This window comes from Rhea americana, unplaced genomic scaffold (genome assembly GCF_003343005.1).
Source record: "Rhea americana isolate MKP2758 unplaced genomic scaffold, rheAme1 scaffold_2, whole genome shotgun sequence".
Classification (NCBI taxonomy): domain Eukaryota; kingdom Metazoa; phylum Chordata; class Aves; order Rheiformes; family Rheidae; genus Rhea; species Rhea americana.
Window position 1 is genome coordinate 10,060,074 of NW_028186149.1, and position 12,148 is coordinate 10,072,221.

The 12,148-nt window shown below is 37.7% G+C and overlaps 1 protein-coding gene across 3 annotated transcripts in view; it reads left to right on the forward strand.

Moving 5' to 3' along the window:
* Positions 1 to 12,148, forward strand: part of ADAMTSL3 (ADAMTS like 3) — a 191,514-nt gene that overhangs the window by 84,868 nt on the left and 94,498 nt on the right. For 2 of the 3 annotated variants that reach the window (XM_085303476.1, XM_085303475.1), the window contains exons 5-6: positions 977 to 1,022; positions 8,144 to 8,380. In XM_085303476.1, coding sequence (XP_085159602.1) covers positions 977 to 1,022; positions 8,144 to 8,380 — 283 coding nt within the window. Of the gene's footprint in view, positions 1 to 976; positions 1,023 to 8,143; positions 8,381 to 12,148 lie in introns of those variants that run through there. The other variant, XM_085303477.1, reaches the window with a different exon arrangement.

Here is a 12,148-nt window from a genome sequence, read left to right on the forward strand (position 1 = left end):
TTTTTAAGTCCAAGAACTGTAGATTAGCAGCTATCATTCATTTTTGTTCCATGGAAGGCAGGTCTTTTTTCAGTATGAGGTGGCTATTCTAAAAACACTGTTCCTGATTTTAGAAACATCACTAATTATGGTTTCCTATCAAGTCCTTTAAAGTATATTTCCAGTTCTTTAAAGAACTTTGMCACTCTCAGGAAGAATATCTTATCCTGTACAAAGTGCCAGTGAGTTATTCAGCAGAAGTTTAGCAATCTGTCCTTAGAAAGGTGCAAAACCCATACGTTCCTATGTGTCTATGGGAGCACAATACATAACTTTATTATATGCCTATTATTTCAACTACTAACAAAAGACTCTGCTAAGGAATTGAATTACCTGGATTTCAGGATTCACAAGTGTTGGGCACTGTAGGAATGCATGCAAATTATTTTATTTAAAATTATTAATTCTGCTCATGTGGCTTTGAGTCAGTAAAATGATGTGCTGATCTGCAAAAATATTGCATTGATTTGGGGGATTTGAGGTTGTCTTTTTCTTTCTTAAATAAAATAGGGGAAGGTAAAATGAATGCTCATTAGCCCTTATGCTTGATCAGAGGATTGCTTGGATTATCTGATCTACTTCTACTCTGAATTACATCCCATGGATTAGAAATAAATTTGCTGAAGTCAGCACAGATTAGACTTGAGGATCCATTGTGAAAACTTTTCACAAATAAATGTGTTTTTCATAAGGTTCACAGCACTTTAGGCTTATAGAAAAAGCCACACTTTCTTTTTCAAAGAGAGACGGCAGTGTAACCTGTTGAGTCCCCAGATCCCCCTTGTATTTAAACCTTGTATTTGAGTCCAAATTATGGTAGGGCAGTACTAATAAAAATCTAATTTTCAAGAGAATAACTGGCTGTAAAACAGGCAGGGTTGTGTTTTGCTATTATGCAGCTATTACACGATGTAACTATTTTTACTTTGTTTTTCAGGAACTGCGAAGGTCGGAATATTCGATACAAAACCTGCAGTAGTAATGTGAGTCTGGCCTGTAATCCCATTTTACAGCTTCTTTTACTTATTCAGACAATGTGTTAAAGTTTAAGAAATGCTGCTTCTTGTTTAAAATCTTATGGTGGATAATTTTCTTTCCATCATTATTCCAATTTTTAAAGACTTCCCTCTGCATGACACCACCAGATCTTGAATTTAGGCTTCCCAAAAGGACTTAGCTTTTGAAATCACAGTGCCAATTGTTATTCAGAATGCTTAATATCATTTTTTAGGAAAGGTACACATTTTGGATGATTAGCAAATCTGTTCTTACCTTAAACTAGCAAGCGCTTTTCCTGGAGGTGCAGTCTTTCAGATGAAGAATTAAACTCAGCTCCTGATCATTTGTGATCGATCATTAAGGACATGAACAGAGAGGTTAAATAACTGTGTCCCTTTCAAATGTTAAATGGGATAATTTCTACTTGTATTCCGTCTCTCTAACTCCAATCTTTATATTTCTGTATGCAATAGTATGTGTGTCTGTGTACACTAGCATGGACAGTTTCAGTGACTAAATATAAAATTGGAGATTTGGGTATGCAGTTGCTGTTACTATGATGAAATCAAATTGTGTCGCTTTTTACAGACACGTTTTATTAAAACCAATCACGTACAGCATACTTCGTGACTTGTACTCAACTGATTTGTAGTGATGCTCTATGCTGTCTAAACAGCTGCCTTCTTGCACCTCGGATGTTGCGGTGTATTCACGGTGTGCGGCTCATGCAGGACTTGGGTATCACTGAATTGTAGACTGTGTACATGCACTTTATCTCAGAATGGATTGGTTTATGATAAGCAGTCACCTCCTAGTGAGGGTTACCTTACAGTACAATGTAATTTTCATATAATCACAGAAAAGAGGGAAGATAGACAAGTAATTAAAGCAAAAAAAAATCCTATTTGTTTGTTACTATAGTGCATGTGACTGCCCTGCCTCTGGGAGAAGGGCAACCATTTTCACACAAATACCCCTTAAAAGGTGAGGCTGGCTCTTCCTTGAGTGGAATATACCCAGGCAAGAGCAGGTGAGACTCGCTTCACTGCCAACCGTATGATTGCTGCCAGCCGCAGGCAGCTGTGAAGTATGACATGTTCTCCTTAGGAAGCCTGACACTGGAAGTTGCCCAGTAAATAAGCTGAATCACTGCATCTCCTGGGACAACTGGCYGTGCCCATGCTTTAGTTTGCCACACCTACAGTTTCTGCTGTGCCAGCTGGCTTCTGCCCTCCTCAAGAACAAGTCTTGCTAGCACCTTGAAGTGCTCTAACACTCCACTCCTTCGGGCTGGATGGATTTTCCACCACAGCAGCCCACAGCCTAAGTTTCTGCTGGCAGAAACAAGTGGAAGTGATTAATGAATCAGGCCCAGTGCATGTAAAAATCGCATTCTGGAGGCAAACCTGACCACTTGCTCTTTCAAAAGTTAAGGCCTAGCAGTTTACTCTGCAGTATCCTTAGCTCATAAATATAAGTGTCACATGCAAAGAACTATCATAATCTTTTAAAGCTGTGTGATAAACTGAATTGCGGCCAGCTGATATGCAAGCAATAAACAAACTGCCAGCATATAAACTGCTTGCTATGTTCCTTATCTAGATAAACTATATGCACTGTATAAGGTAATATAGTGCATGATCCCATGCACTATAGCTTCCTATGCAATAGTATGAACAAGTCAACTTAGTGTGCCTTGCTCCTCCAGCAAAAGGAATGGAAAACTACACAGCATACGGAAAAAAGAGGAGAGGAGATCAGTTTGTCCATATTTTCTACTATCAGCAGAGGTCTACATGCTTTTAGTATATGTAAGAGCAGTTGCAGGCACTGATCTTTTCAAGGATTATGCAGTCAAAATCTACGGTGAGAATGAAGGCACTCATGTATGTGCAAGTGCAGAGGGAATTAAGGTTATTGCTGTATCCTTCCTGAACTCCAAGGGAGTTTTTCTCTTGAAGTTACTGGGGCCTGTTCTTTAATTTTGGGGCTAATTTTAAAGCGATAAGCATCTCGTATGTGAATCTGTTTGAATTTATGATGATTCAAATGCTAATTTCCAGACAGGAAGCTGTTTTCAGTTTTGCTTTTGGGACAACATGTCTGATAGGGATCAGGTTCCCATTTCACTTTAGATACAGCCCAAATCTTGCAGGAACAGCTTTTTCTAGGTTATGGACGAGACAGTGGAGAACTCCAGAGAAGAATAAATTTAATGAAATTTCCACTGATATCTGAGTTTGACTTCGCTGAATTCAAACACGATATTAGACCTGATATAGCCTTGAAATGGGAGTGTGCACCTAATGCAGACCTAGGACTACTAGCCCGGTTTTCTTTCAGATGATATGTTTCCCCAAAGCATTATTTGTAATTAACGTTTCTCACTTTAAGAGTAAAATTTTAGTTTAAAAATTAAAATTTTATACCAGCTCCTTTCCATGTTAGGAGGTATTATTGTTAACCACATGAGACACTCACTCTATATACACCGTGTAAAATTGTCTGCAAATGTAATTTTGCTACACGATACATTAAACCACTAACATCTATATTGGGCAGTACAAATGAAGCACAACTTAATATGTATGTCATTCTAATGAAAAGAACAAGAATCATTTTACCAGAAAATTGGTTTCATCTGGTTTCATCTGGATTTGTAATAGAATAGTAGTAAGTTCATTGAACTCAAGCATAGTTCCAGAATAATAGTAGTGATATTTCAATCAAAAATTAATTCAAGGTCTTAGCAACAAAATAATTGCTGAGGTTATTGAGGCATTTATTTAGCTTGCCTATCTTTTTATCATAGTTGGGATGCCAGATACTTGATTTCTTGTAACTGCATGTGTGCCTTCAGCTTTCCTTATAGACATTTTAGAGAAATAAACTATATAAACTGTTCATTACATGCTGTTCAACGAGATTTTCAGTCTCTCTTAAACCCCCTATTTTATATTTCCATTTTTGTATATACTATTACATTCTAATGCTATGATGTGCACTATATGGAAGTGTTTAAGATAATCCTTTAGGGTCCTATTCATAGAACAAGTTATTTGGGCCATTTCCCCATAAATTTCACATTCTTATGTGCCAAAAAGTCACTTACACATTTGCCAGAGTGACTCTCCTATGGTCGGAAGAAACACGGCATTGTAACAGATTTGTCCACGTTAACTCCATTATAAACTTTTATTATATGCAGATAATTCTCACACTTGTTCTAAATACTCATCAAATTATTGTCCTAGCATCCACTTAGGAGCGAGTTCATTTATCCCATTCAGCAAATCTTGGCTGAGCTAAGTCTCTTCCAGTCTTATAATATTGCACATTATTTGAGTTGCAGTCTAATCTGTTCATTTATTTTTCTGATTATAATGCTCATGCAAGTTATATCTCTTATGTCAAGCTCACAGGTTTCTAGCTCAGGTAACTTGATTTTACTAAGTGGCCTGAAAAGTGGATAGGAAAAACATAGAACCTGAAGCTAATTTCAGAAAGAAAACAAAACAATGACTTCATYGGGTTTGGCTAGGTTTCAACAAAATGAGATTCAAAGAATAAAACTAGACAAAGGACTAGACTTTCTTTGGTGTCATCATTTTTACTGGGAAATTTCTTGCCTTCTCTTTTGTGCTCTTTTCAGCAGAGTAATTGTTGGCAGAAATCACAGGGTCTGAAGCAACCTTCATATTTTGTTCATGAATGTTGCTTACAAAGATACAGATTTCCTGAGTTAGCTTTGTTTTCAAAGGCTGAGAATACTCACTGCCAAAGCTAAAATGATACATTTTGTAGGAAGCCAGCCCTCAAATGCAGGAGTTTTTAATAATCTGTCACAAAAAGAATAGAAAAATATAGACGTGTGTGTGTATATACATATATATACACACATATATATTGTGTGTGTGTGTATATATATATGTTATATAAAAACCTGCATGGCAGTCATATCTGAAGCATTTTTTTCAGGTCTAATAATATGTTCATAAGTCATGACATGTCTATAGTCTGAAGTCTGTAGATAGACTTCAGTCCATTACAAGCAAGATCTGGATGGATTATATTGCCAACACGTTCATGTATTAGGCATCATGCCTGTGTCTTCAGCTCTTTATGTCGTGCATGAACCCCTGAGTGGCCTGGCTATGGTTCAGTGGCTTGACTGCAAGGGAAGGCTCTTGCTGAAATTAGGAAATCTGAAAAAACCTGAAAYTGGTAGCAAAATTATTTAACAACCAAGCAAAAACATGGAAATTTGGGGAGACAGGGGAAATGAGGGAATAGTGCCTGAAATAGGTTAACACTAAGAAAACAAAGAGAATGAGGCTTGTGCCCCCTATATGGTTCCGGGTGACAGTGTGGCAGAGCCCGTACTGGCTTCACACTTGCCTGCTTCTAGCCACATCTTGCCTCTTCTCTTCTGTTTTTTGTTGATTAAACTCCCTCTCACTTTTCCGACCTAATGAAATGGAATTAATAGGAAATTTTCAAGCCCTCTTGTAGTCCTGATTACATTCTTTTCTATGCCTCCTTGTCCGTCCGTTTAGATTATAAACTCCTTTCTTTTTAAGATATATGAACTGTTCCCAAGAAAACAGGGCTCTGAACTTGGTTGCTCTCCAAATTCTGATAATGCAATTGATAATAATTTCAGCCCTCTGATATCCCCTTGTGATGCTCTTTTTATGCTCCTGCTTTTGAACACAGCTCAAACAGAAAGCAGGTGGAGCTGGCATGGGAACCGAGAGCTGCCGCGGTCGCTTTGCGCTCCGCGAAGAGGCCTAAAGAGAATAGGGAGATGAGGATTCACTTGCTCTCAAGCAGTCAGGAGATGAGTGGAAAGAGGGAGCTGCATTGTGGCGGATCAGTGATAAACATGCAGTAACCATGGCCTGACATCCTGATGTTGTGGTGTTTGTGTCCTGGCATTGCATCAAYGCCTAGCGATGACGACTTGTAACGGCAGACTGCCGAAACCCAGCCTCGGGCCGTCGCTCGGGCTGTTCTGCAGATAGCTCTCTAATTCTTTGCGATGAAAATCTTGCTGTGCAAGGTTGAATAACACTGCTTTATTCCAAAATATTGCTTCTAACTTTACTTGAATCTAGCTTCCACTTATTATTTTTATCCTTAGCTACTCCTCTATTTGCCACGGTGGAAAGGAACCATATGGTATCCATATGGACTCTGAAGTCCTCTCTGCTTTTTAGATTTGCTTCCGTGGAAAATGAGAGGTGGCACATAAGGTGGAGCCAAATTCTGTTCTCATTTACACCAGTGCAAATTTGGTGAATTTCTCTGGAGTGACACTGCAGTAAAGGGGAGAGGTTTCTAACACAGTATTTGCTTGACGTTTTTCAGAAGCTCTCAGTTGTGGGATTTTGCAGAGGTAAAACTCAAAGAATTACAGTAACTCTAATTTCTCTTCGCCTTATTCCATTGTTGTATATTTTTAACAAGAATCTGGCTGAAAACAGAATTGTCCCCATTTAGAAACAATACAAAAAGTATTGGCATCATTTTGAGCTGTTTTCACGGTAAGGCGTTAGCACTGGGCAGAGTTTAAAAGTACTGCCAGGAATGCTCAGTGACTTGCTTAGTTCACCCTGCAAAACCCCAGGTGTCGCTCAGTAGAGAGATTACTGATTTTAAAAATTATTTTATGTGGGCTACGGATTTTTCTAGATTACTGCTTCCTGTGGTGGAAAAAAATCTAAGAAAATACTAAGCTAATGCAGTACCAACTTGTGCAGACCCATTCGTAAGARCAAAATGATGTCAGGACCGCGTTGCTGAGGGTGTCAGGGTGCAATTCCTACCTTCCTCATCTGGGTTTAAATCTACAGGATTGYGTAATGCACTTGCAATTTCATTGGTGGCTTTGGGGGAAGGAAAGTTCCCTGATAAGGCTGAAGCGTTGTTGAGGAGTTAAGTATCAGTATCTAATACTTAGTAATAAGTTCCATGAGTTCAGTTGACACATCACAATCGTGCAGTCATTATATCCAATGAAAACAAAACCCTGTTAAAATCAGCCTTACATCTGGCTTGCGTGTGCAGTTGGAATTCTTGGAAGAATATCCTTTCAGTCTAGCGTACGGACTGTTTGACGCTGGACATACTTTTAAATGAAATCTTTAGTGAGAGATTGTTTGACACACTAATTCCTTTGACAGTACTTTACCAAAGTTATTTTCCAATAAATCAGTGTTCATCTCCATTCCTGTCACTGTAGTTTAATATTAACATCATTGCCTGCATTCAATGTTTTATGTAGAAAAAATGTTTTAAAATATTTTATTTCAAGGTTAATTAATAAGTTATTTCTCATATTTAGTATTTCTGTTGTATATTCTGTGCTTTGTGTGGGAGAAAGTACTGAACTGTCTTAATCGAGCTTGAGTTTTATAATCAGTAGTTTCTTATTTGTATATTTTATTTCAAGYTTTAGTGTTTCCCATGAGGTGAAGATGTCTTGTAATTAGACTCAAGAACTAAGGACTGAAAGTTCTGCTATCCTCTCCTAATGATTTTGCCCCCTTTCCAAGTGATACTGAACAACTCATTAGACACATTTTTATTTCTTTATTTATAGGTAGCTAAAATATGTCTTTCATTACTTGTGACATATGAATTGAAGAGTAAGTGCTGAGTGCTCTGCAATCCTTAAGTTGGTAAAGCTATTGAAAAGAGATATTAAATGTCAGAGTTCTCATTATAGTCATTCAAAAGACATAGATTCCTTTAGAAACTAATTCTTGTTACAGAGCCAGACTCTAAAACTGAATGTGCTATGTAAAGTGTTGAAAAAAGTAGTGTTATTAATTATGGTCCTGTATTAATTATACTGTTATTACTGGAATATGATCTGTAGCCTACACTGCAAGCAGTGGATTAGACAGCATAAGTTGTTTTAATATTCACAATAGAGCTTTACAGTATGGAATATTTGTAGCATATAAATATAGCAGATCAGTTCTTGAATGAAGCCTACCTAAACAGATTTTGTGTAATTCATCAGATAACTTAACTACAAGTGTGTAGTGCTTCAAAAAAAAAAAAAAAAAAAAAAAACTTCATTTTGGTTTGTTTTTAGGACTGCCCTTCAGATGTTGGTGACTTTCGAGCACAACAGTGTTCTGCCTACAATGACGTCAAATACCAGGGACATTTTTATGAGTGGATCCCTGTATATAATGATCCTACTGCACCATGTGCCCTTAAGTGTCAAGCTCTGGGAAAGAACTTGATTGTGGAGCTCGCCCCAAAAGTGCTGGATGGTACTCGATGTAACATTGAATCCTTGGATATGTGCATCAGTGGAATATGCCAGGTATGTCCCTACTGTGAATCTAAATGTGAACTGTGCTGTGAGACATTTTGCAGATGAAGTGCTTTTTTTCTTGTTATTTTTTAATCTTTGTGTCAGTTTGTTTTGAAAGTATYTGCAAGTACTGCTAGACTGATTGTAGATACCTTTGTCTCTCTCTCGTACACGGAAATTCCTGACTGTCTTGGCCGTTGATATTTTGTAGGTCAGTGACATTCAGCACTCTCTTATCTGTACTGAAATATTTAGTCATGTAAAAAATTACTGAAACTAGTTATAGCTTTCTAATTTCTAGTATGTCTGCCAGAGAGGTGCCAGGGAATGATGGAATTACATACTCTTCAGTGTCACTCTACTCTTTCTCTGATTCTTGTATCTCATGAGGTCTGTTAAGGAGAAAATTTGATATTTCATGATCCAGAATGGAATGGCAGTTGYGTGTGTATAATTGTATTTGTATGCATTACTGTTGCCTCTTCATTCCATTAAGAAGTTCTTGGACTATGCAGTGAATATGCAACAGTAGTAAAGTTTTTTCAAGAAGGTAAATTCCAAAGATCTGAATCTTAAAATCTGAAGATTCCTAAGATCCATTCATAATTCATAGATTTAATTTTTTAAATATAAATATAGTACAGATTTTTTTTTTGTTTCTGACAAAAACATTTAAAATAATGAACAAGGTGCTCTTGGCTGCCAAACTCTTAGCTAATATCTCCACCTCTGTGATGTCCTCTGATGAAAGAGGTAATTTAAGGCTTTCAGGATCAAGCCACTTAAACAAGCTAGATACTGATGTAAATCTTAAATTGGGTCAGAAGCTCAGAGTACCAGAATGAACTTGTTTGGCAAATGGATAATACTGCACATTGAACCTGCTGAAGCYTCTTCCTTGTCTTGTTTTCATCTCCAGATTTAGCACATTCCTGGGAGGTGTTGCACCTCTATGGGCAGACCTAACTTAGGAGGCATAGCCTCCTGATGACCTCAAGATAGAGACAGTTCGAGCTATTCTTTTTATGTGGACCAGCAAAACATCTCAATATTCTGTGCTGCAWAGTATTTGACAGCACAACTGGAGAACAGAAATGCATGAGGGAGGGTCATACTTCTTTGGTACTCTTGTCTCTTTATCATCAAGTTTTCCAGGTTTAACTGTAGCCATCTGATATGCCTTTAGAAGGGCAACATGTCTAGTTCCACCCAGTCCTACCGAGACTTCTCTCCACATCTACTTAGTCTCTGTATCATCACTTTTCCTGCCTAGGCTGAAAGGCTTCTGGCAATTGGAAGCAGGTATGGGACTTGTGCTCATGCAGGCATGATACATGTACAAATGTGCTCTGCATGCCTGGTTATAAGAGGCCCCTGCAGGTGATATTAATGGCTTAAACAGCATAATTACTATTTGAACCACTCCCAGTTTCCTTGGAACAGGTTGTTCTGAACCCCAGTCACTCAGGGTGGTAAGCATTATTACACAGTAATATGTGTAATATCATATCAGTACATTATATATATATAAAAATATATATACCTTTTATCTTTTATCTATATTTATCTTTTTTATATATATTTTTATATATATATATATAAAGTATATATTGTGATGGAATGCAAGCGTGGATGTAATTGTTAGTGTCTTTTTACTGGGAATCTACCTTTCTAGATATATTTATTATTGGAGTTATATTATTGATTTTAGCTGGTATAAAAAGAGAGGTAGAATATTTGAGTCTTGCCAGCTTTGCCCATGTCTCATTAGCAAAGAAATATTGTGCTCTTAAGTTTTATGTACAGAACAATTTTATACATAATAGATRTGTTATTGCAATTAGTTTTCTTTTTTGCAAGTTGTTGCTCTGCTAAATGCCTAAAATCTGTGTGACTCAAAAAATGYAGGATATGGCCCAGTGAGCAAAATAGTTTTCTTATATGTATTGATACATTTGGCAGAAGACTGGTGCATGGATTACAGCAACACTAGTATGTGCCCTGGATCTTACTGTGGGTTTTATGTAGCTTCTGCGTACTGCACTTCCAGTGCCACTTGTGCCAATGCACAATGCATCTGCTGCCTCTGAAACGAAGAATTCCTTACAGAAGTCCCCTTGAAGAAGCAGCTTTTGKCCGTAGTACTTCACAGTGGGACCCAACAGTGTTCACAACCCGTTGCATTTAAAATAGGATGTAGCTCTATAAACTCAGGAACCACTTGCCAAATAACACATTTCTTTTGCATGATTCTTAGCAGTGCCTCTTCTGACACAAGCTTTTATCCTGGAGGATAGCAAAGGTCTTTGCAGTTAGTAAGTCTGCAGCAGCCTTTGCTGTTTGCATCTATTGTAGCACTGAAGTGTCATGCTGCATCTAATGGAGCTCTTGGTTTTTCAAAGGCCTGTGAGACTCCTGCACAGAGGGGAGTTTCTCTGTGGGAAACGCTRTGGGGTTTCCAGTGCCTCCCACACTAATGTCCAACATCGAGCAACTTGCAGTACATAACACGAGATTCGTAGAATCAGTAAAATTCACTTGGTCTAGGATGAATCCAGTTTTGTGAAGAACTATTGAAATGTATATTCAGAAGGACTGCCTTAAATGCTTCTTTTTAGTATTCTGCAGTATTCCTGTATGTATATCTGACATCAAATACTTGGAAATTTAATCAGTTTTTAGAGTAATTTGAGTAGTGGTGCAAGAGGGTAATCATTCCAGAAGCAGACACTGGAGCTCTGTTGCACTATTAATGAGAATGGATTTCTTTTCTCCATCTCCTTCACTGTTTCTTTTTTTCATTATTTCATCTAATTTCACAAAGATATTTTTCAGTGTGAGATAAGATCTACTGGAAAAAATAAGTGGTTAGGATGTGTTCTGTGCTGTGACATATGAGATTTAGTAATTTTATAACTTAATTTAACCCCGTAAGCTATTTGGTGCTCTCACTGTGTTTCCTCTAAGTCACTGCTATTTCTGAGGTAGWTCTGCACAAGAGGAAATTTCCTTCTTTAAAATTTGTTTATATTTGCTCATTCAGATCTTGCACGAATAGTTTTTTCTAAACTGTTCATTTTTCATCAACACTTGCAGTTTTAGTTACCAAGCACAGTTATTGATTTCATGGCCTTTAAATTCTTGGGTTGTTTCAATAACCTTTTAGTCTTAGTGGACATTTTTTGGTGGTCAGATGGAACGATTGGTTTCTTGTTTAAAAAAAAAGAAAAAAAGGCCTACCTGGGGATTTCATCAGAAGCTGATATAGATCTTTGTTCCTACTCCTGTTAAAGCATGAAAAGAAAACAAATTGACATCTAATCTTTCCTGGAAAAATGTGGTTGTGGARTCAACAGCTATTAGGAGAGAGACAGCAAAAATCGTGATTCTCCACAATAGTTGCTGTAAGATCAGACTGTTGGGTTCTGACATACACTTAGCACAGCCTGCAGATTACTTGGCAAGTGTTTTTACAGTTAATTCATCTAAGTAAACATGTCATCCTACTGATGTGAATATCTTTGCTTTTATGCCTGGGAGCACCGAAGAGTTACAACGAGGAGACTGGCATGCCTGAGTCCCTTTCCAACTGTTGCTGGTTTGGCTCATTTATCGTCTCAGAAAGTTGGCAGGTTTATAAGACTTCAGTTTCCCCACCATCACACACACGAGCGTGATTTCGCTTTCATCTGTTTTCTTAGTCTTGCTAAGGTAGAGGTGTGWCACTAAGTCTAGCGTGCCTCACAGTCTTGCTCAGCCTCTCTCCTTGGCAGAGGG